At 42.1% G+C, this 26,051-nt stretch overlaps 1 protein-coding gene across 3 annotated transcripts in view; it reads right to left on the bottom strand.

Annotated features, from left to right (window-relative positions):
• phf20b (PHD finger protein 20, b) overlaps positions 1 to 25,120 on the bottom strand; it is a 68,679-nt gene extending 43,559 nt beyond the window's left edge. For 2 of the 3 annotated variants that reach the window (XM_060938002.1, XM_060938004.1), the window contains exons 1-3: positions 25,006 to 25,120; positions 7,178 to 7,280; positions 4,270 to 4,441 (exon numbers count right to left, since the gene is read on the bottom strand). In XM_060938002.1, the coding sequence (XP_060793985.1) occupies positions 4,270 to 4,441; positions 7,178 to 7,260 (255 nt within the window). In that variant the 5' untranslated portion in view covers positions 7,261 to 7,280; positions 25,006 to 25,120. Of the gene's footprint in view, positions 1 to 4,269; positions 4,442 to 7,177; positions 7,281 to 15,361; positions 15,435 to 25,005 lie in introns of those variants that run through there. The other variant, XM_060938003.1, reaches the window with a different exon arrangement.
• Positions 25,121 to 26,051: the final 931 nt, after the last annotated feature.

Genomic DNA, 26,051 nt, shown 5'->3' with positions numbered 1-26,051 from the left:
CCCTGTGATGACCTGGTGACTTGTCCAGGGTGTACCCCGCCTTTCGCCCGTAGTCAGCTGGGATAGGCTCCAGCTTGCCTGCGACCCTGTAGAACAGGATAAAGTGGCTAGAGATAATGAGATGAGCATTCGGAAATTTGAGCTAAATTCCAATGTAACATGAAAGCCGCTCACCAGCAGAATTTTTACTCACTGTTTTTTTAAAAAAAATGCACCAATTTTCGAATGAATTTTACACTTTGACTATTATGCTAACAATATAGACCCAGACTGGAGAATATGGAACTCAAGAATGAAAGATTTCAAGCAAAATAACACGCATTATGTAACGCTGTTTTTAATGATACTCATATATAAAATAAATCACTAAGTTTTAACTTCATACTAGTCTACTCTTATTTGTATTATGGCAATATAGTATGGGGATCTACTTATAAAACAAATCTCAATAGACTGTTTTGCAAAAGCGTGTCGTATTGAGTTACATGTTGATCCTGGGATTGAGATGCTGGCCTCTTCTGCCCCTCGGACCTGCTTGATCCATCCTGGTGCCCTGTGTCTGGTCGGAGTTTTATCGCCCCACTCCTGTGAAGGACGGCCCCATGAGGACAGTTGAGGGTTATACCTGTTAAAACTGTTAATATTATAGTCAGGCTGTCTGTTGTTGCCCAAATGAGGATGGGTTCCCTTTTGAGTCTGGTTCCTCTCGAGGTTTCTTCCTCATGTCGTCTGAGGGAGTTTTTCCTTGCCACCGTCACCACAGGCTTGCTCATTGGGGATAGATTAGGGATAAAATTAGCTCATGTTTTAAGTCGTTCAAATTCTGTAAAGCTGCTTTGCGACAATGTTTATTGTTAAAAGCGCTGTACAAATAAACTTGATTGATTGATTGATCGTATGAATCATCACTCAATCCTCATACGAAGCACATACTGGTCCTTTATTTTATAGATCTTTGTTAAATTTGAATAACATTCACGCTTTACAAGTAGGGCTAGTCATGTCCTCTGTTCATTTTAATACTATACCAGAAACATTTAAAAAAGTATTTTTTGTAAAAATTTTCAAAATTTCATCAATATGCTACTAGATACTCAAGCGATTACGCAGAACTAATATCTACAAATTTACTACCGCTGCTAACGGGCCTAAATATGGAATTCCCTCCTGAAGGAACTTAAATCTGAGTCAACTATCATTAAATTAAAAAAAAAAAAAAAACGAAGCAATATTTACTCGGTTTAGCAAAACCCTAGGAAGTTTGTATTTAAAGTGTTAAATGTTATTGAAATTGTTGTTTTACTGTTTACAGTTTCATTAACAAATGTTACTCAGTTACCTGAGGATTACTTATTTTCGGCATCTTTCCTTATACTTTTTCTATTGTTGCAACTAATCTTATGTCTGAATGTAATTTATGCAGAAGTATAAGCCTGTGGCTTCTTTTTCAATACTGTCTCACCATTAGAGATGCACCGAATCTGAATTACATTTAATTTTAATTAAAATTACCGATTCATTTATTCATTCATTATCTGTAGCCGCTTTATCCTGTTCTACAGGGTCGCAGGAGCCTATCCCAGCTGACTACGGGCGAAAGGCGGGGTACACCCTGGACAAGTCGCCAGGTCATCACAGGGCTGACACATAGACACAGACAACCATTCACACTCACATTCACACCTACGGTCAATTTAGAGTCACCAGTTAACCTAACCTGCATGTCTTTGGACTGTGGGGGAAACCGGAGCACCCGGAGGAAACCCACGCGGACACGGGGAGAACATGCAAACTCCACACAGAAAGGCCCTCGCCGGCCACGGGGCTCGAACCCAGGACCTTCTTGCTGTGAGGCGACAGCGCTAACCACTACACCACCGTGCCGCCCCGATTCATTTATTAATATTAGAAATTATAGATATATGTAAAAAATTTAATACGTGTTTCCTAAGACAGACAAAAGGGGAAGGGGAGCTTTATCCCTTTTTCCTCTTCTCCCTCTCTTTCTTTTATGTACGTATATACATACACACGTTTATTTGCATTATCATTTATACATAAAGAACTTTAATTCTTTTTTTTAAATTGTTGTAAATTTTGTTAATTACCCCTTATATTATCATGGTAATGTGTAAATAATGCAATTTATTTTTTTTCGCGGTCCGGTTTCCATCAAATCCCGCGCTCTGATTGGCTGGCGAGCGGGTCTGTATCCTACGATACGGGCCCCAGTTACGGACCCCGGTTATGGACCTCTGGCGACTCACTTGTTCACAACAACAAACATAGTAGCATTTTTTGTCAACATTTATCTTTTTTTTAATAAGATTTATTTTTAAGATTATCAAAAATCTTACAAATTTTTGCCAGCATTTCTCAGGAGAATAGCATTAAATTTTACAGAATGGATAGCGATAACGACAGTCTTCACAGCGAAAGCGAGTTTTACTACCCTGAGGAAGAAGAAATAAAAGAAAACATTTCAGGAGAAAGCTGAAAACCTGTAACTTGCTAACGCCGAGCAAAAACATGGCTGAATCCTGAATGACTCAATTTTGTATAAACAGGGGACTACATAGGCGGCAAAATGTAGTTTTTTTCCTGTCATGGAAGTGCACTTGTATACCGAGGAGGAAGCAATTTGCGTTACAGCCGTGAATGAGGATCCAAAATGGCGGCTCGGCTCGGTTTTTCCTTTCGGGAAATTTTATTTACCAGCTTAAGGTGGGGCGGCACGGTGGTGTAGTGGTTAGCGCTGTCGCCTCACAGCAAGAAGGTCCGGGTTCGAGCCCCGTGGCCGGCGAGGGCCTTTCTGTGTGGAGTTTGCATGTTCTCCCCGTGTCCGCGTGGGTTTCCTCCGGGTGCTCCGGTTTCCCCCACAGTCCAAAGACATGCAGGTTAGGTTAACTGGTGACTCTAAATTGACCGTAGGTGTGAATGCGAGTGTGAATAGTTGTCTGTGTCTATGTGTCAGCCCTGTGATGACCTGGCGACTTGTCCAGGGTGTACCCCGCCTTTCGCCTGTAGTCAGCTGGGATAGGCTCCAGCTTGCCTGCGACCCTGTAGAAGGATAAAGCGGCTAGAGATAATGAGATGAGACCAGCTTAAGGTCGGTCTGTATGGTGAAATACCGTGACCTCGGCCTTGAATACTGACCTCGGCCCAGAGGGCCTTGCTCAGTACTTTCAAGACCTCGGTCACGGTATTTCACCATACGGACCAACCAGCTGGTAAATAACATGTATCTACATTGGTTGTAAATTTAATTAAATTCATTCATTCATTCAAAGCCAAAAGTTCTCTTCAAAAAAAAAAAAACCCACACACGAGTTCTCATACAATTTACTTACCGTTTGCAAATTTTCAGCTTTCTACTTCTAATAACGATTCCAAAATTACACTGAATTCTCAACGTCCAAACACATTTATGCAGATAAAAATTGTAGGAAAAATAATAAATCAGCCATTTTGCTTTGAAAAATACTTTCTTGGGATCGCGTATAATGCATCTTAACAACAGCAAGGCTTGAACGGTCATTCGATTATCCCAAATGTTCTTTTGGCATCAAATCTTCTTGATTCCATCGTAAACGGCTCCCAAAATTACACATTTTCCGAAACCCCGAACACATATTTCGGTCAACGCTGTCTAAGAATTACTTTGGCAGTATCAGTTTACAAAGCAAGCGAGCGCGGTAAACAAAAAAGTTCGAACTTACTTCTCCGCTCACTTCGCGGCCATTTCTTCTTCGTGTGAAGGCCTTTGATGAACTGTTTGGGGGGGCTAATATAATAGCACCCCTAATAACAATAGAGATGATGAACAGCCTTGCTAAACGTTGTGTGACTAGCGAAGATAGCGTGACTTTTTACGCTTCACTTGCAAAACAACAATATCACAATGGAAGATTCTACGAATTCAATAGTGATTTGGAGAAGAAAAAAAAACAAAAAGAAGAACTCGAAGAAAAGACAATAAATGTGAAAATATATAAAAATAAAAAAAAAAAGACCAAATCCACAATGCATTCTGGGTATTAGTTAAAATGAATATTACAGATAATCTCTCAGAATGACTAAAATATTTGTTCTCGTGATCAAATCTAATAAATAATCAATATTCCGATGACCGATAAGTGACTTTGTGAAATTGTTAATTTCTCATATGTTACACCTTTGTACCCCTGGATCCTGCAACTGATCTTTACTTATGAGTAAGCAGCGCTTTACTCATCATAATTAATAAGGTGACCAAGAGTGAGACGTCACCGGGGCCATGTTGTGCTCCTGCAGGCCCTGTCTCCGTAGCTGGATTCGTTCCACAGGCCGAAGGTAAGGGCTGCTCCAGTCGAACCACTCGTCATAGCGATGACTCCACTGTCTGTAGTGAATCAGGACCTTCTCATCCTCATAATCAATCTTCTCGATGCTGGCAGCATACCTGATCATTTAAAACAGAAATCAGAGAGATTCAGCAGTAGATTAGCAGGCGTCATATCAAATGTTTCCACAGAACACTGCACCTTTTTGAAACTAACTAGTTGGAGAGATTTTAGTCAAAAAATGAAATCGAAGTCTTTCCCATGCCACAAGGCACATTGTGCAGGGCTGATCGCCGTTTCTATAGCCCTCAGCATCTCGCCTATTACATAGCTAGGGTTACAGTGGGGGGCTGGTCCTCTGGTAACCGCAAGACCCTGACTCCCTACTCACATCTGTATTGCAGCGTGCCTCGCCAGACAGCAGTAGGTACCATTTTTATGATGGTCTTTGGTATGATCCAACCACAAGTAGAACACACAATCTCCCGTTCAAGAGGCGGACACGCTAACCACAAGGCCAGCTCACAGTATCGTTGATTTAGTGCCGGACACTAAAATGATCACCTGTGAAGACTATAAATGTTATATAGCTTTGGGGATATTAGCTAATTTTGGCTGGGTATCTTCTCTAACCTCAACAAGCTTCTGTTTGGGAATTTACCCTCTTGTTAGCTAGCTAGCTTCGTTCTGGGATTATCGCTTCCATTTTATTTTGGTTTAGACATTTACAGATTGCTGGTGATCTAATATTATTGCATAATTCCGATCAACATTTTATGGTTCAAAATCTGCAAGAACTGCATGTTACCCGGTCTGAAAGGTTACTGCCCCACCACTTTTTTTAAACTATCCTCATGAAAAACTTGTAAGCACTAGCAACTATAATTAGCATTAAAGCTATCAATTTTGGAGAAAGGAGTAGTATCAGTTTCTCACCGGCAAGGTATGAAAGGTCTAACGACTTAAAATAACGGAAATAAAATTACCCCTTTTCCACCAAATCAGTTCCAGGGCGGGTTCAGGGCCAGTGCTGGTGCTGGTTCACAACTCGTTCAACTTGCGAGCCAGCTGAGAACCAGTTTGCTTTTCCATAGCTCATGGTGCTAAGGGAAGCCACATCATTATGTCACTGTATACGTCAGTTACGTCGCTACGTTTGCATAAACCTTGGCGCGAATATCGAAGCAAAAACAACACGGAAGAAGCAGCAGCAACAACAATAATAATAAATGACTTAGCGTTTTGTACAGCTGCTGCTTCTCGTCGCTTAAAAATGGCGATCTTTCGCAGTCTTATTGCTGTTGGTCTTAACAACCCCCCCCGCTGACGTAAGCGGTTCTTTCCTCTGGCCCAGCAGAGAGTTGGTGCTAGCCTGGAACCGGTTTTTCTGGCCCCAGAGCCAGTTCTTTGTCAGTGGAAACAGAAAACCCGGTTCCAAACTAAGCACTGGCCCCGAACCAGCCCTGGAACTGCTTTGGTGGAAAAGGGGCAGATTTCTTCTGTGTTCAGCCCGTCTACCCTTCAAGCATGGTATGACTGTTTGTTTGGTAGCTAGTTATTAAAGCTAAGGCTAGCCATGTCTCCTTCTAATTAAATGTTATCCAGCTAGCTAGTAGACACTAGACACAGTAGGGTTCTCGTTTTGGGAGATATCAGGTAAGGGTTTCGGGTGTTTAGTTCAAGTTTCGTGGCAGATTAGACTGCAACCTCCTATCACAATTCTACTTGTGATTATTGGGGGGGGGGGGGGGGGGGGGGACAAAACACCTGTGTACTATGAACATAAAATACTTAAACTACCCTACAAAATAGTTTTACAGTATCAAATCAATCAAAGTCCTTCCCACGCCATGTAGCACATAGGGCGGCGCCGGTCTCCCTTTCCGTAGCCCTCGGCCTCTCGCCTATTACATAGCTAGGGTTACAGTGGGGGGCTGGTCCTCTGGTAACTGCGAGAGTTTGACTCCCCACTCGCATCTGTATTGCAGCGTGCCTTGCCAGATGGCAGTAGGTACCATTTTTATGATGGTCTTTGGTATGACCCGACCGTGAGTAGAACTCACGATCTCCCGATCGAGAGGCGGACACGCTAACCACTAGGCCAACTTGCGGCAATTTTACGGTATATACTGTTCTAATTAAATCAGTTTTATCTTCCCAATATTATTATTTATTATACAGAAACACCAGAGAATCAAGCTTTTGGCATGGCCCTGCCAGTACCCTGACCTACGCCCCACTGAAAACCTGCAGGAGAGCTGAAGAGGAGGACAAGAAAAACCTGCAGGATCTGGACAGATTCCGCACTGAGATTGGAGAATACAGAAAAAGAGGCAATTTCATCAAGCATTACAAGAATAGTGTTTCTTATACTGGGAAAGGAAGGTTGCACAATATACTAAATACAGGGCTGCCAATAACTGAGACATGTGGTATTGTTAAATGCTTTTGATGTGGGTTTTAACCTATTAGCACTCTTGACGAAGGGCATCGATAATTCTGGGACTGATATATGAATGCCCCACATCCATCCATCCATCACAAAGATCATAATTAGTTAATCAGGGTCTTAAATATTTATCTTCCTATTTGTTGAGCTTCACTAATAAATCTTTATAATCAATCAATCAATCAATCAATCAATCTTTCACTCTCTGTGTGAATCCTTTAAAAGGCATGTTCACAGAGTCAGACGAGAAGTTAGGGGCTATGCTGGTGGTGCAGAATGCTGAACAAAGCAAAGAGCTCATGCAGCTGCGTTTGGCTTGAGCCTTCTAACCGACCGAAAGCAGAGGAGGCGGGAAGTCGAGGCTGCCAAGTCAGAAGAACAAGAAGAAAGAGAAAGAAACACTGACCAGTTCTTCAGACTGTCCCGGGCCTCCAGTGGTGCCCCCACCTCAAACGTGATCCCTCGCCGGTGAGGAGGCGTCTTAGTCATGCTGTGTGCTTCACACCAGCCTTCGGAAAATAACAAGGCATTAAATCAGCTATGCATGGTTTCATATACCAGTTTAAATTCAGCTGGGGATAATACCCACATACTGGCACTCACAAACCTGAATTCATGTATTTGCACACAAACAACAAACTCCGTTCCCCAAAACAAATAAGCAAAACATGCAACGTTTAACAGAGCGGCGGCTACAATTATCGACACCTTAACGATCTTTTGGCTGCTGCAAAAGTAGAAAAGACTTTCAATACGTAAACTGTGCATGAATAATTACTCAAACTTCCACTGGAAAAGAGCTGATTCCCGATTACTTAGCGTATCAGATCACGTGACACCGTTCCACAATTATTGACACCCAGATTATTATTTACATTTAATAATAATAATAATGCTGTCAAGCGATTAAAATATTTAATCGCGATTAATGTCGCGACTGTCATAGTTAACTTGCGATTAATTGCAATTTAATCGCACATTTTTGTCACATAAAAAAACATTGCAATTCTCTTATCAGCATAAAAAAGTGAATGGGCTTGCTTTGCACCAATGTTTTTTTTTTTTATTGCAAAGCATAACACGTCTTGACACAGCCACTGCAAAGTGAAACCTAAGCCGAACACCGGCGCGGGGCTAGCAAGAGAACCATGAGTGAAATGATCTACTGTTTGAGTTAGTCTACAACTAAAGAGAGATAGGCTACACAGTGACGGTAGGCTTGACATGCTTGATTATAATATAAAGTACACTATTATATTAAGTTTAAGTTGTTCGTTGATAAATATTGCATTGAATCTGATCTTTACTGTTTCAGCTCACTTAACACATTTTGTACTTTTACACTTTCTGCCTGTTGATGCGTCGCGCTGTCCAATCAGAGGCGGCCAAATTTGCATATTACAGGAAGGATTTCTGGGATAGCATTAAGTTTACAGTTCAGAGGGATCTGGCTTCTTTAGACGCTGTCTTCTTAAAACTGAATAGATATTTAAAAAGAGCCAAATGAGCCAGTCTTTTGAACGGCTCTTTTCAAAGAACGAATCACAAAGATGCGGATCCCATCAAAGAGCCATAAATCCCATCTCTACTAGCGCGCCCTGCCCGCGCTGGTTCTTTGGGGAAGGAGGGCAGAGGACCCTGGCTGTGCGGGGCGCGGCATTACAGTCTAGCTGCTTTCGGTTTTCTAACCAAAGTCTCTGTTCCAAGTTCCTGGCAGTTTCAAAAGCTTATGAAAAACCTACATCATGTCACAGAGCGTTAATCTCGCGATTAAAAAAAATTACCGCCATTAAAATTGAGTCAAGTTAACGCGTTAATAACGCGACATTTTTGACAGCACTAATAATAATAATAATAATAATAATAATAATAATAGGGTTGTTTTACAATCAGGGTACGCAAGCTAAAAATCACATTTAACACTTATTATCTTCAATATCAAAAGGCTTGACTAAATAAACTTGGTTGTTTATTGTAGCCCTGTGATAGCTCTATTTACCATGCAAAAAAAATTTGGTGATAACGTTATTTTTGGTGAATGTATGGCAATATGTGTCATATTTAGCAAAATTACTCGTGTCATTTAAAAAAAGTGCTTTTTTGACCACAGGTAGCTCCAAAAGAGATGCACACATTCTTTATACCATAAAACAAATATTTGGTTCCATATCATTGGAAACATAGTTAAAGGAACAGTCCACCGTATTTCCATAATGAAATATGCTCTTATCTGAATTGAGACGAGCTGCTCCGTACCTCTCCAAGCTTTGCGTGACCTCCCAGTCAGTCAGACGTGCTGTCACTCCTGTTAGCAATGTAGCTAGGCTCAGCATGGCCAATGGTATTTTTTGGGGCTGTAGTTAGATGCGACCAAACTCTTCCGCGTTTTTCCTGTTTACATAGGTTTATATGACCAGTGACATGAAACAAGTTCAGTTACACAAATTGAAACGTGGCGATTTTCTATGCTATGGAAAGTGCGCACTATAATGACAGGCGTACTAACACCTTCTGCGCGCTTCGGCAGCGCATTGATACGGAGCTCAGATATCAATGCGCTGTCGAAGCGCGCAGAAGGTGTTAGTACGCCTGTCATTATAGTGCGCACTTTCCATAGCATAGAAAATCGCTACGTTTCAATTTGTGTAACTGAACTTGTTTCATGTCACTGGTCATATAAACCTATGTAAACAGGAAAAACGCGGAAGAGTTTGGTCGCATCTAACTACAGCCCCCAAAAATACCATTGGCCATGCTGAGCCTAGCTACATTGCTAACAGGAGTGACAGCGCGTCTGACTGCGTCTGACTGACTGGGAGGTCGCGCAAAGCTCGGAGAGGTACGGAGCAGCTAGTCTCAATTCAGATAAGAGCATATTTCATTATGGAAATACGGTGGACTGTTCCTTTAAGTTTTAATGTTGAATGCCAGCAAGTTTTCAGACTATTTTGATCAAATTAGTATGTAATTGTGTCAAAAAAAATGTCCTCTCCGAGACAGCTAATTTTTCAAATATCTAAAATGATTATTTTCATCCTAAAATGTGGTCAAAATATTGGGACATAAATATTAGAGACAACTAACACAAAGCTTACAGCCTTATATTTAAAAGCACTATGGAAGTAGTGGATTCTGAATTGTCAAAGAAAAAGAGTCCTCTCCGAGAATCACTTCATTTGTTTCTCCCAGCCCTGCTTAAAGCTACACTTAATCTTCTTTATCTTATAGCAGATTACACAAAACTACCATACACACGTCAAAAAATTACCTGAAATCTGTTCTTTAACTTGTCCTTCACTTAAAAACTGGAACAAGAACCAGTTTGAATCAATTTGAATTTTGGACCCCTGTGACACAAACTTTGTACCCTGATTGTAAAACAACCCAATAATAATAATAATAATAATAATAATAATAATAATAAGTATGTGGTATTAAAAGGTCATAGGCAATGGTCGGAGGTGAAACGTAGAATATCAACTTTATTGTCTAGAAGAACGACCCAAAAAGCAAATTCAATCTTCCTGGTGTCTAATTTGCAGCCTAAAATTGAATAAAACGGTTAAAATATACCGTTTTACCCAATTTCCGAAGGTTTGTTTACATCTCACTTATGCGCACTTTCACCACCAGGGGACAGTAGTTGTAACGTCATTTAAGCCAAACAAACTGGGAGCAGCTCTGTGTTTACCTGCGAACCGAGCACACGTGTATGGACTTTAGTCATGAGAAGTTGTGTAAAACGTCTGAAAGCGATAGCGATTTTGAACTAGGAACTCTCCAAATTGAATATTGAGAGGTGAAACCATATATGTATGAACCTATGGCCTTTGCGAAGCAATCGGTGAATGTGGCTCACTGGTTTGACCGTGCGGCCTCGGAATCGGACAGCGACTCGGCCGACTCTGATCGCGGTGACCCCGGACCTAAACAAGACTCGCGCCCAAACGATTTATCCTGGTAATTATGATAAATTCCTACTTTCGTCGTAATACCAAATAAGAGCCCTTTTGAAGAATAATTAAACCGCCCTCCCTAGTGGATATAGGAACGATTACTTGACAGTGCGGCGGTAGGCCACATCAGGGCTCGAAATTAACTTTTTTTCTTTGTGTCCCCCAGTGGTCCCGAATTCTGTGTTGTATTGTCCCGAATGGAAGCAATAGTGTCCCCATTTTTTTCCTCTCTGAAATAACCAGTGGTTAATATTATCATATGAAGTTACTATTATATTTGTAACTATGCGATTTTGAACCCTTTATATCATTTTTACAATAAGTCACAAGACACAAGCGACACATGTCCTATACATCATCTACTTCAAAATTACAGTTATTGCATTTTCAGTTTATTAAACTTTGGCGATCTCACTGTATGAATAGATACCCGTTTATTTAAAGGGGCCAACTAGCTCATTCAGAAAATGTTTCAACTCACTACATCTGCAGTACACTTTAGTTGAAAATAAGACCCCTTTTATGTTCATTTCATCTACTTATACCTTGAATATCTGTTGGCACTTATAAGGCCAACTTATAATTTTCACCATTACCGTTATCCATAGCCCTGTGATGACCTGGCGACTTGTCCAGGGTGTACCCCGCCTTTCGCCCGTAGTCAGCTGGGATAGGCTCCAGCTTGCCTGCGACCCTGTAGAACAGGATAAAGCGGCTACAGATAATGAGATGAGACCGTTATCCATTTTTATGAACTTTCCGTTATCCATTTTTATGAACTTTCCGTTATCCATTTTTATGAACTTTCCGTTATCCATTTTTATGAACTTTCCGTTATCCATTTTTATGAACTTTCGCTGCCGTTTCATGGGTGCAAATGTTAGCAACATCAGCATAGTGGCAGGTCCGAGCCTAGTTGTGCTGCTGACTGACTAAACTTTCTGAACTAGAAAGACACCAAGAAAACTCACTTATTCTGTTGAACGGTATCTTCCGTCAATATCATCCACATCATTCCTGTTGTATTTTATAACGTGTCTAAGGCAGCTGGGCCATAGAAGGTTCACGCTGCACGCTACACGCGTGTAAAGAAAAGTGGACAAACGTAGCATGACTTGCTCTGGGCCATAGAACGGCGTTCACGTTGCACGCTGCACACTTCACGCGTGAAGCGAGAAATGAACATGCACACTTTTTTCTAGGCGTGAAGATGGAAATTCCAGTCAATGCATGCGGTCACCGCCGCGCCAGCCAATCAGAATGGGTCTAGGGAGATAACTCTATGCTTTCAGGGGAAAACTTCAGAAAAAATATAATTGAATGGTATAATTGAAAAATAGTTCTTCATCGGGATTGTCAAGCAGATTATAGAATGTTCGGTGAAATTCACCACGGGTTTCTCTCAGAAGGAAGTGTTCTCGGCTCCAAATTCTGTTCCTTTTTCTCTTCCTCTGTCTCAGTAAAAGCAGAATGAGGCAATCGTCGTCATCCGAAAAGTCCATATTGTTGGTTACTCGGTCAAAGTAGAACAGACGCAACACGTGAACATCCAAGCATGAAGTTTAATGGCCCAGGGTCCGGTTCTTCACGTGAACGTGTAGCGTGTAGCATGCAGCGTGAACATTCTATGGCCCAGCTGCCTAACAGTGTTCATTAAGTTCATTCAGTTGCTAGCGTTGCCTGCAGACCAGGCGATGACACTTTGGATCCTGAAGGTCCCGGAGACGTTATGTCTGGGCTTTCAGTTTCTTCCCCGCGGTCGGTCCGCTTCAACCACTTCAGCATTTTTGTTCTGGCAAGAGTCGGCGCAGCGTGTGCGGTAGCAATTCCATTCCAAGTCCATATAATGCGGACTCCGGCCGAAGATTCTAGAACAGAATGCACTGCTCTGTAGCCTACGGATGCAGGTGCATCGAAAGTGTAGCTACTATGTATTTTTCGCTGTTAACGTTTTAAAATTAAAATTGACAAATTAGGTGAATGTCTACGTATGTGTTACGGCTTTGTAAATAATATTAATGTAGAACTTTTTTTCTAGATCTATTTTTTTTCCATTGTCCCGGGATTGTCCCAGATATGATAATTTTGTGTCCCGATGACATTTTTTATGGTCCCCGGGACGTCGGGACACCGTTAGTTTCGAGCGCTGGGCCACATTAGCCTGCCATCCGTGGCATTATACTATTTATAGCCTACTCTAAGCGAGGAAATATCCCTTTGTCTCATTTCCACAATGATTGTACAGGATCCCTCAGAATTTTTGACTTGTCAATTGCAAGCAAAAGGTAAAAATGTTTACCTCCAATCTTCTCCTTTTTGCTTGAGCGTTGCTGCTCTGTTTCTTCTTTGACTGACTGATTTTGTTTCACGCGCACAATCCACAATCTCCACCTCTTCTCCTCTTTTGGAAAAAGCCAACCCTCTCACTCCGCCTCTTTTCCTCTTCCGGAAAAAGCCAATCCACTCTCTCTGCCTCTTCTCCTCTCTCGGTAAAAACTTTTTCCTGAACCGGTCCCGTTGTTACAGTTCACTACACAACAATAAGGCCTGGGGGTTTTCTTTGGAAATTCCCGAACGCACGTCTGCACTCAAGCCGAACAGCAATGTAAGTAACCGGAAGTGGACTCAACTCAAGCGGTCCGTTTGTCTTAAATGACGTCACGCGCCGAGTGGTCACGAAAATAGCCGAACAGAAATTCGCCGCGATCCGCGCTAACTTATTTTAATTATTACTTATTAACAATACTTCTTGGGACCAGAAGAAAATTACAGAGGGTTTAACATATAAAGTTTCAAATGTGCATAAAATTAAAACCATTGCCTATGAGCTTTAAGTTAAAAAAAAAGGTCTTATTTAATATTTGCTTTACATAGACTTCTATTTAGTACAAAATCTCTTTTAGATAAATATATCGATATCGGTGTTGACGTAAACATGGAAGTAATTCTAATGTTTGTAAACAAATGAACTGAATCTTTAACCTGCATCAGAAAATCTTTTTGTTCCACTTTCTAAATATATCTACCCACTTTAAGTATTTTCGTAGATCACATTTTGTTAAATCATTCGTTGCTGTTTGTTTTAAATTTCTAGTTTTGTAGTTTACCAATAAATGTCAACAGGCAACGGACACCGTGACCACATGAAAATCAAGGTCAAAGGTTGCAAGTCATTCCTTGAACCAAAATATAAAATGTCTACTGATATTCTAATATGTGGTAGATATTTACAACAAACTGCTCCAAAGAACAAAAAAAAAACCACAACAACATTTCAAGCTTGTAATTTTCTATACACTACCGTTCAAAAGTTTGGGGTCACCCAGACAATTTTGTGTTTTCCATGAAAAGTCACACTTTTATTTACCACCATAAGTTGTACAATGAATAGAAAATATAGTCAAGACATTTTTCTGGCCATTTCGAGCGTTTAATCGACCCCACAAATGTGATGCTCCAGAAACTCAATCTGCTCAAAGGAAGGTCAGTTTTATAGCTTCTCTAAAGAGCTCAACTGTTTTCAGCTGTGCTAACATGATTGTACAAGGGTTTTCTAATCATCCATTAGCCTTCTGAGGCAATGAGCAAACACATTGTACCATTAGAACACTGGAGTGAGAGTTGCTGGAAATGGGCCTCTATACACCTATGGAGATATTGCACCAAAAACCAGACATTTGCAGCTAGAATAGTCATTTACCACATTAGCAATGTATAGAGTGGATTTCTGATTAGTTTAAAGTGATCTTCATTGAAAAGAACAGTGCTTTTCTTTCAAAAATAAGGACATTTCAAAGTGACCCCAAACTTTTGAATGGTAGTGTATGCTAAGAATTTAATTCTGGTTGGCTTCCATTTATTGCAATAGGATTCCAAATATTCTATAAACATTAAATTCTGTTATGAATCAGAAAAAAAAATATATATATATATATATATATAAAAAAAAAAATCACAGCACTTTATTTTTTTTAAAAAAGTACTTCATCTACTTCAACAATGTTACACAAAGATCGATCCATAACGGTCCTAAATGTCACTTAATTCCACAGGGTGTCGATAATGGTGGACACCGGTGAAATCGATCCCTATTATCAACACCTCACATGACTTCTCAAATGGGCGTTTAGATACAAAATGGCGAGTGTCGAATGAAAGGGTAAGAAACAAAATAGGTTTCGACGAGGACATCATGAAATATCGGTGAATTTGATAAGTAAAAACATGTCCATGATCTTTCCACCATGCTTAACTGCGATGATAACGTCCGGGTTTTTCTCAACTTGCTGATTGTGCTGAAAAAAATTCCATCTCAGGCAACGATCTGTATCATCAGACAACAAGATCAAAGGGCGAGGGGGGTCTTAGGGTTGATTAATTAACCAATAATAACTGTTGTAACCGAAACTCACCTTTGTAAAATTGCTTTTTATTGGTAAATCTGAAAAGGTGTCAATAATTGTAGCCGCCGCTCTAGTGTAATTAGATCTAAACCTGAAAATCGCTGAGGATTAAAATTAATAAAATGAATAATTATTGTTCTTCAAGAACTACATCATATTTACCATGCAAATGCATAGCTAAGTCAATTCTGGTCACAAAACAGTTTAGTAATATGTTTTATTTTAACTCACTTTTTGATGAAATTTCCAAGATTATGTGGGGGGGACAGAAATTCCTTAAAGTGCATATCACGGGTAAATTCAAGAGCAAGATCAATGTAATTCTCCTATTTTCTATTAAACTTTGGTCAAATATCTGTCACATTCTGCCTTCTCTGCAATTTTTTTACCTTGCGCAATACCAGAAAAATTCAGTTGAAATCAAGCCATTTGAGGCGAATTGGTCCGCCTCTGAAAAAAACGTGGCATTTGGATTTCCCGGGAAACATTGATTTTCGTGACGTCATCTGCGGGACACCTCCTTCTGAATCCTACGTCAGCGCTGGTTTGTTTATGAGAAAACGACCTGGTGGTTTTCTGCAAATTTCTTCAACGTTATCATGTAATTATTAAAATGGTTAACAGATGTATCGTAGGAGGGTGTAGCAACACCAATCTTGATGGGATTAGTACTCATCGTTTCCCAAAAGACCGGACAATGAGAGAGAAATGGGAGCGCTTGGTCTACACAGGCTGTGCACTGAAACCGTGCAAAGCTCTCGCAGCCTGCTGGCGCTTCCGCAGGTAACGTCACGAATCTGGCTCCAGACTCCCTTGGGATTTTTCCAGACGCGTTTTGTTATTTTATTTTTTTCTGCTGTAGACAGATGGCCTTGTGCAAAATTACCCTTCTGGATGAGTGTGTCAAGGGACATACTTTCATATAAAAAAACCCCCACAAAATTGGTCCAGAATATGCACTTCAACAAGTCTTAACTTTAACAAGTCCAGGGCATGAGACACAACGGAGGACCAGGCTCTTGTGCACCCTCTAGTGACAAAACCACAATCCAGCATTTTCCTAAGAAGCTCTGCTGACCAACCTTACCTCCAAATTTCATAATCAGGATGCACAGCCTAAATCTATTATTACTTCAAATGAAATACAGAGTGAAGGAGAGGGAGGTGATGGTGGATACAAAAGCCTGTTACAGACAATGGAACATGATTTATTCAGACTGAATCCTTAATCAGCATCACGATATGGAACAATGACTCTTCCATTGTAGATAGTGAACCTGTCCAATAATGAGTCATTTGGATTTCGGGGAAGGGAAAGAAGGGAAGTGCAAAGGGCTTAAATAACCCAGTAGTTGGAAATATATCTGTTTTTCTGATTATAAAAGGATAGCAAAATGCAGAAGTGGTCTATGGAGCGTTAATAAAAGAAAAACACCAGCTTGTTTATTTTCATACCAATTCAAACTCAGGAAAGCTATTTAATTATTGTGTTCCTTTAGCTACTTAGGATGACTTACTGTTTATGTTTCACAGATCATGCTGAGGTTGGGTAACTGGGACAGAAAATATTTGATTATAGCCATGTTTTGGGGGGGAATGTAAAGACACACAAGGCAGCACGGTGGTTTAGTGGTTATCACTGTTGCCTCACAGCAAGAAGGTTCCGGGTTCGAACCTCGCGGCCGACAGAGACCTTTCTGTGTGGAGTTTGCATGTTCTCCCCATGTCTGCATGGGTTTCCTCTGGGTACTCCGGTTTCCCCCACAGTCCAAAGACATGCAGATTCGGTACAATGGGGCCAGTGTAATTGGCGCAAGCTGTAGTGGTTTCCCAGCCATAGTGTATGAACATATATACGGTATCCTGCTATGGCAAAGCAAATTAAATCTAAAAGCCCTTTTCCTGAGGACGCTCCGAGCAGCAAGGTGCATATGTAATCAGCTATAGGGCAAAGACCCTACACTTTTTTTTTTTTTTATTATATGGTATAAAGAAGGTAGCTTTATTAACACTAATATAACAAATACATGTTAACTGGCATCAAATCCAACGATAAAAGGGCAACAGTTTTCCAACAAGTCAACTTTTTTTTTTTTACAGTAGAGTCTATTCTCTCCAGGTGTGGGACAATAAGCCCCCAGCAGAAGAGTCCAATTTTAATTTCTATTTCATTTTACTGGATATAGTTCACACACATTCCCTTTGGCTCCTGCAATGAATAATGTCTGACATGCTGATGATAAATCCATGCATTTTCAACATAGTGGGGCATGGAGGTCATGTAACACTGAATCAATCAATCTATCCATCCATCTACAACCCAGATTCCAAAAAAGTTGGGACAAAGTACAAATTGTAAATAAAAACGGAATGCAATGATGTGGAAGTTTCAAAATTCCATATTTTATTCAGAATAGAACATAGATGACATATCAAGTGTTTAAACTGAGAAAATGTATCATTTAAAGAGAAAAATTAGGTGATTTTAAATTTCATGACAACACCACATCTCAAAAAAGTTGGGACAAGGCCATGTTTACCACTGTGAGACATCCCCTTTTCTCTTTACAACAGTCTGTAAACGTCTGGGGACTGAGGAGACAAGTTGCTCAAGTTTAGGGATAGGCATGTTAACCCATTCTTGTCTAATGTAGGATTCTAGTTGCTCAACTGTCTTAGGTCTTTTTTGTCGCATCTTCCGTTTTATGATGCGCCAAATGTTTTCTATGGGTGAAAGATCTGGACTGCAGGCTGGCCAGTTCAGTACCCGGACCCTTCTTCTACGCAGCCATGATGCTGTAATTGATGCAGTATGTGGTTTGGCATTGTCATGTTGGAAAATGCAAGGTCTTCCCTGAAAGAGACGTCGTCTGGATGGGAGCATATGTTGCTCTAGAACCTGGATATACCTTTCAGCATTGATGGTGTCTTTCCAGATGTGTAAGCTGCCCATGCCACACACACTAATGCAACCCCATACCATCAGAGATGCAGGCTTCTGAACTGAGCGCTGATAACAACTTGGGTCGTCCTTCTCCTCTTTAGTCCGAATGACACGGCGTCCCTGATTTCCATAAAGAACTTCAAATTTTGATTCGTCTGACCACAGAAGAGTTTTCCACTTTGCCACAGTCCATTTTAAATGAGCCTTGGCCCAGAGAAGACGTCTGCGCTTCTGGATCATGTTTAGATACGACGACTTCTTTGAACTATAGAGTTTTAGCTGGCAACGGTGGATGGCACGGTGAATTGTGTTCACAGATAATGTTCTCTGGAAATATTCCTGAGCCCATTTTGTGATTTCCAATACAGAAGCATGCCTGTATGTGATGCAGTGCCGTCTAAGGGCCCGAAGATCACGGGCACCCAGTATGGTTTTCTGGCCTTGACCCTTACGCACAGAGATTCTTCCAGATTCTCTGAATCTTTTGATGATATTATGCACTGTAGATGATGATATGTTCAAACTCTTTGCAATTTTACACTGTCAAACTCCTTTCTGATATTGCTCCACTATTTGTCGGTGCAGAATTAGGGGGATTGGTGATCCTCTTCCCATCTTTACTTCTGAGAGCTGCTGCCACTCCAAGATGCTCTTTTTATACCCAGTCATGTTAATGACCTGTTGCCAATTGACCTAATGAGTTGCAATTTGGTCGTCCAGCTGTTCCTTTTTTGTACCTTTAACTTTTCCAGCCTTTTATCGCCCCTGTCCCAACTTTTTTGAGATGTGTTGCTGTCATGAAATTTCAAATGAGCCAATATTTGGCATGAAATTTCAAAATGTCTCACTTTCGACATTTGATATGTTGTCTATGTTCTATTGTGAATACAATATCAGTTTTTGAGATTTGTAAATTATTGCATTCCGTTTTTATTTACAATTTGTACTTTGTCCCAACTTTTTTTGGAATCAGGGCTGTATAATAATTCACACTGCTCCATTACCTCCATGTCTTATTAGTTTGTGTGTGCTTTTTAACAGCTGTAAAAAGCGTCAACATGTCATCACTTCCGGTAGTGCGTTTTATTTCCAGGTCAAAAAAACCACTGGAACATTCTGTGTATGTGTACTCTGCCGCCTCCTTCTTCTGGCTGTTCCTGTTAGGGGTCACCACAGCAGATAATGTCCCTCTATCTCCTCCTGTCACACCAACCATCCTCACGTCCTCCTTTACCACAACCATAAATCTCATCTTTGGTCTTCCTCTTTTCCTTCTACCTGGCCATCTCCAGCATTCATTTCCCGATATACCCTGGATCTCTCCTCTGTACATGTCCAAACCATCTCAGTCTCACCTCTCACTTGGTCTCCAAGCCGTCCTACATGTCCTGTCCTTCTAATGTTCTCATTTCTAATCCTGTCCAACTTTGTCACTCCCAGTGGAAAATCTCAGCATCTTCAGCTCTGCTACCTCCAGTTCAGCCTCCTGTCTTTTTGTTAGTGCCACTGTCTCCAAACCATACAACATAGCTGCTCTTTCTACTGTCTTGTACAATTTCCCTTTCACTCTTGCTAGCAAAGTTCTGTCACAAATCACTCCTGATACTCTCCTCCATCCATTCCAACCTCTTCTTCACTTCTCTTCCACACTCGCCATTACTTTCTACAGTTTATTTTATCTGTAACCGCTTATCCCGTGTGGGGTCGCGGGGCAAGCTGACCATAGGTGAGATGCAGAGTACCCCCTGGACAAGTCGCCAGCTCATCGCAGGGCTGTCACATAAACAACCATTCACACTCACAGTCAATTTAGAGCCACCAATTAGCCCAACCTGCATGGCTTTGGACTATGCGAGGAAGCCCATGCAGACACAGCGAGAACATGCAAAGTCGACACAGAAAGGCCCTCAAACCCAGAACCTTCTCGCTGCGAGGGAACAGTGCTAACCACTATACCACCGTGCCACACTTTCTACAGTTGACCCCAGATATTTGAACTCATCCGCTTTGACCACCTTGTCGCTGTACCATTCCACTGTCCTCACCGTCATTCATGCACAAGTACTCTGTCTTGCTCTAACAGACTTTCATTCCCTTTCTGAATGGTAAGTCGTTAGCACAGCACAGTCGCCTCACAGCAAGACGGTTCTGAGTTCACGATGGAGGCTTTTCTGTGTGGAGTTTACATGTTCTCGCCGTCATGTCAAGTTTATTTGTATAGCGCTTCTAACAATAAACATTGTCGCAAAGCATCTTTACACAATTTGAATGACTTAAAACATGAGCTAATTTTATCCCTAATCTATCCCCAACGAGCAAGCCTGTGGCGACAGTGGCAAGGAAAAACGCCCTCAGACGACATGAGGAAGAAACCTCGAGAGGAACCAGACTCAAAAGGGAACCCATCCTCATTTGGGCAACAACAGACAACCTGACTATAACATTAACAGTTTTAACATGAAGTCAGTTTCGTTGATGTTATAACTCTTTATTGAAGGAAACTTGAGTCCGAAACTGTTCATGACAACCGCAGTCCTAAAGTTAGCAAGTCAACTGTAGTCCTCAGCCACAAAAGCATTACTGTAAGTGTCCAGAGCGTCCTCCAAGTGCGACTTTCAACTGTCCACATGGGGCCGTCCTCGCCGTGTCTGAATGGGTTTCCTCCGGGTGCTCCGGTTAGGTTAATATAGGACAGCCTTGAGCGAGGCACCTAACTCCCAACTGCTCCCTGGGTGCTGTTAGCATGTCTGCCCACTGCTGTCTGCGTGTGTGTGTGTGTGTGTGTATGCATTCACTCCTTCAGATAGGTTAAATGCAGAGAGGAATTTCACAAGTGTGTGATGAATAAAGTTGTGCTTTCTTTCTTCCTACTGCCATACCTCCAAGTTTTCTATGTATATTCTGCCTGGAAGCCATTTTTATCCCGAAGAGAACACAAAACGCAGTTGTTTTTAGCATGAAGTTTATATGGCTCATTTTATATTCTTGCAGTAAACAACCCTCCTAGCAGTGTTTCAGCACCAGGACTTCATCAGTTTAAAGGTCATAGGCAACGGTCGGAGGTGAAACGTAGAATATCAACTTTATTGTCTAGAAGAACGACCCAAAAAGCGAATTCAATCTTCCTGGTGTCTAATTTGCAGCCTAAAATTGAATAAAACAGTTAAAATATACTGTTTTGCCCAATAGCCACCTATGGACCCTTTTCACGTGACGTCACGACAAACGCGGCCGCCATTTTGGACGTGTACTACCAGTAGTTTACCACAGCCAGCATTGAGGAATGGCAGCAAAGAAAGTGTTTATTTTCAGCAAGACTTCCATCATGCCACTATATTGTTGTGCACCTGAATGTAGTAACCATCAACAAACAAGGCAAGGGTTATCATTTTATCGGATCCCGGTAGATGCTGACCGACGGAGAAGATGGATAGCGGCATACCAACGCTTGTGCAGTGACCACTTTGTTGGAGGTAAGACGAATAAAATTAGCCAGAAAAGGCATTACATTGCTGTTAACATTCTGTGGCGGCGAGTGTGTAACCAAATAGGCTAAAATAACCCATTGTAACCTCTGTTCTTCTGTAGTAGCTATTAGCTAGCGTTGTGTTCCTTTGCTGTTGGTAGACTGTAGGACAGATCAGAGGCAGTGTCCTACAAACAGCGCTTAATTTGAGGGGGAGCAAGCCGGAGCGTGCTCCGGAACCTCGGGCGTTGGCTCCGGCAGCTATTTACACTGGATCCGGTGATCCGACACCTCTTTTGACTATGTAACAAAATAATAATAATAATAATAATAATAATAAAATAAAAAAAATGCACGTTTATTTAGTGTTAATGTCTGATTTTGATATCTGTCTTGTTGGTGATTTCTCTCATGAAACAACATCCACAAAATATCTGCAGATGAACTTAATTTGCAGTGTTATTACAAAACATGCCCAGAAGCGCAGCGCCGCGCCCCCCTCCTCTTTTTTCCCCGCACCGGAGCTGCTCATCCTCTGCGCTCCGGGACCTCCCACTTTACAAATTAAGCACTGCCTACAAATAAGTGTTCAAAATAAGAGGAACATGTATTTGTCTCTTAAATCCAGGCCGTTCCCTGTAATCTGTAACAACGGTTGGAGAAAGTAATGGCAACTAGTGAGTGCACAAACCATAGAAGGTAAACTGTACACAGCGCCAGGGCAGTGTGATGGTATGTCTACTTTTAGATTGTGTTAGCTTATCAGTGAACACACTCGTCACTCGACGAGTTTCACGTCTTTACGACGGATACTTAAATGTGTGTTAGGTATTATTGTTGCAGTCTAAGCAGTCATTGTAGCAGCTAGATGAGCGAGAACCGAAAGGGTCTGTGCCATAAACCGTTATTTCTGTACGGCGTTGCTAATGTGTCGTTACTGTTGTTATTTCTCCCTCTGCTCGCCCTGTAAATGCGTGCCATAAACCGTTATTTCTGTACGGCGTTGCTAATGTGTCGTTACTGTTGTTATTTCTCCCTCTGCTCGCCCTGTAAATGCCCTACGTCGCTGGATAGCGAAGGTGTTTTCTGCATCTCGCTCCTTTTTCTTGTATGTTCTCCGTTTGTCGCCTTCCCCGCATTCAAACCAATTCGAGCCGAAGTCCGCTACATGTCCAAAATGGTGGTCGCGTTTACGAAGGTCACGTGACTGAAAAGGGTCTATATCCGGAAAAAGCTAACCCATATATTCGCCTATATTTTGCCTATATCCGCCTCTTCTCCTCTTCCGGAAAAAGCCAACCCTCTCGCTCCGCCTCTTCCGGAAAAAGCCAACCCTCTCGCTCCGCCTCTTTCGGAAAAAGCCAACCCTCTCGCTCCGCCTCTTTCGGAAAAAGCCAACCCTCTTGCTCCGCCTCTTCTCCTCTTTCGGAAAAAGCCAACCCTCTCGCTCCGCCTCTTCTCCCCTTTCGGAAAAAGCCAACCCTCTCGCTCCGCCTCTTCAACTTTTTCGTTAAAAGCCAACCCTCTCGCTCCGCCACTTCTCCTTTTTCAGAAAAAGCCAACCCTCTCGCTCCGCCTCTTCAACTTTTTCGGAAAAAGCCAACCCTCTCGCTCCACCTCCAACTTTTTCAGAAAAAGCCAACCCTCTCACTCCGCCTCTTCTCCTCTTTCAGAAAAAGCCAACCCTCTCACTCCGCCTCTTCTCCTCTTTCGGAAAAAGCCAACCCTCTCACTCCGCCTCTTCTTTTTCGGAAAAAGCCAACCCTCTCGCTCCGCCTCTTCTTTTTCAGAAAAAGCCAACCCTCTCGCTCCGCCTCTTCTCCTTTTCAGAAAAAGCCAACCCTCTCGCTCCGCCTCTTCTCCTCTTTCGGAAAAAGCCAACCCTCTCGCTCCGCCTCTTCTTTTTCAGAAAAAGCCAACCCTCTCGCTCCGCCTCTTCTCCTTTTCGGAAAAAGCCAATCCTCTCGCTCCGCCTCTTCTCCTTTTTCAGAAAAAGCCAACCCTCTCGTTCCGCCTCTTCTCCTTTTTCGGAAAAAGCCAACCATCTCGCTCCGCCTCTTCACTTCTCTCAAAAGGTAAAACCTTCTTCCTGAACCGGTCCCGTTGTTACAGTTCACTGCACAGCAATAAGGCCTGGGGGTTTTCTTCGGAAATTCCCGAACGGCAATGTAAGTACCCGGAAGTGGACTCAACTCAAGCGGTTTGTTTGGCTTAAATGACGTCACGAAAATAGCCGAGCAGAAATTCGCCGCGATAACTTATTTTAATTATTACTTATTAACAATACTTCTTGGGACCAGAAGAAAATTACAGAGGGTTTTTAAAGTTTCAAATGTGCATAAAACTAAAACCGCTGCCCGGGAGCTTTAAACCCCAGTGATAATGAGCGCGCGAGCCTTACTGTGATTTTATAACTGCCTCCCCAGATTCTGGCCAATCAAAGCGCTCTCGGCGGTCACGTGAGTCGAGCTACAGCGCCGCTCGGTGCGTCCCGCTGAAGCGGCTCTGAGGTGTTTGTGCTGAGCAGCAGCGAGGAGAGAACGCTGATCTAGCGGCCTTCGGCGGTGAATCCGCCTTAAAGCAGCGCCGTGTTGACAGGACAGACGGGGAAAGAGCGGCGTGACGTAAATGGCGCGCGATACGTTTCCTCAGCGCTGTTTACCTTGTCGCCGAGCGCGCGCCTCTTCCTCTCGTGTGTTCGGTCCTAAATGACGCCGCGAACAACACCGAGCTCATCAACCGGCCCGAGCGCGCGCTGCTCCGCGGCCCACAACAAAAACCCGCGCTTTAAACTTTTCCCGTACTCCGCAAGCAAAGTGGGAAAACGTGGGCGCGGCGTTGTGTGCACGAACAGCGTTTATATAAACACAAAAACAACACGCCAAGTGCGTAAACATGGCATGACGCAGGTGTAAACTGCTGGGTAAATAAACACACTAAACATTAACGTGTCGGTTTGAGCGTTAAGGCTAAGTTCGGCTCTTCAGACGTTTTTACATTGTTCACTCGGCCCTGGCGACGCACACGGTTACAGCACAAGCTGATTGGTGGAAGTGTCTGACGTGGACCGATTCCTGTACTCTGATTGGCTCGACTGTCCGTCTGTCAACTAATCATTTCAGAGCGGCCTCCCTTCGGCCTAGTTGGCGGTGCACGAGACTGCCGTAACGGCCAGACAAACGGCAAGTTCGCCGATCAGTCGGAGCGCTCAGCGAGCCGCTGCTGTGTCCGAGCGGGGAGCGCACATCCCTCCCGCACCGCCCAGCCGCGCACTCACACCGCCGAGGCTGCTGAAAATGACTCATCAGTACGCGCTTGCATCGGAACACATGGACTGAAGACAAGTTTGGTCTCTAATCACAACAACAGCAGCATCATCATCATGATCATCTCTCACTCACACACACTTCCACACATCTCACACACTCCGAGTTACAGAACCGAGCGCTGGAACGCGACTCCTACCTTCCTGTGCCGGATTAGTTTGTGTTTCGGCCCGCGTGCGGCTCCGCTCACGCTGCAATCCGCGCAGTTTGTTTTCTCCGGCGAGCAAGGCCGGTGCTTACAAGGCGGCGCTCGTCTGCGCATGCGCGGCACCTCTCTAGGGCCCTCTTATCTTTGATGGTTTTAGCTCAATACTTTCGGAGGAAGTGTCATATCAAATCCCCCCTTTTTTTTTTTCATTTTCAATTTAGAGTATTTGTACAAATAGTGCAATCAGTTCAGACTACCACAGCACTTTTATTTGTGACTAATAATAATGATGAAGATAAGAGAGCCTTTTATTATCCCACAAAGGGAAATTTACATTGTTACAACAGCAAAATATATAAAGTGAAGGAGTAGTGCAAAAGTACTAAGTATACAGGAAAGGGGATATATAAAAGAAGTAAACTACAAATTTAGAGATGATAAAGTAACAGGTTTGCAGATACACACTTATGTTTAACTGTGTTACAAAGGTGGAATTGCACGTGTGAGCATTATTTATACAAATAGTGCAATCAGTTCAGGCTGCCACAGCACTTTTATTTGTTACTAATAATAATGATGATGATGGTGATAGCCTTTTATTATTCCACAAGGGGAAATTTACATTGTTACAGCAGCAAAATATATAAAGAGAAAAAGATAAGGCAGTGAAGAAATAGTGCAAAAGTACTAAGTATACAAAAAAGGATATATATAAAATAAACTACAAATTTAGAGATAAAAAAAATTAACAGGTTTGCAGATATAGTTAACATAAGTGTATTACAAAGGTGGAACTGCACGTGTGAGTATTTGTACAGATATTATTACCAGTATTACCCAGGTAGTATTGCACAAGTAAGTATATTGCACAAGAGCCATTTAATAATAATAATAATAAAATGCAAAAATACAGGTAGATAAAACAAGGTTTGTGGATATTATGTGTAAGATATTCTGTGCTGTTAGTGTAAAGAATGGCCCTTTGTGTTCAGTGATAATGATTTCTGTAATTCAGGGTGATTACATTACATGGCATT

Source organism: Neoarius graeffei, chromosome 13 (assembly GCF_027579695.1).
Source record: "Neoarius graeffei isolate fNeoGra1 chromosome 13, fNeoGra1.pri, whole genome shotgun sequence".
Taxonomy (NCBI): domain Eukaryota; kingdom Metazoa; phylum Chordata; class Actinopteri; order Siluriformes; family Ariidae; genus Neoarius; species Neoarius graeffei.
Note: the sequence above shows the minus strand (reverse complement) of the source record. Positions and strands in the feature narration are given on the sequence as shown.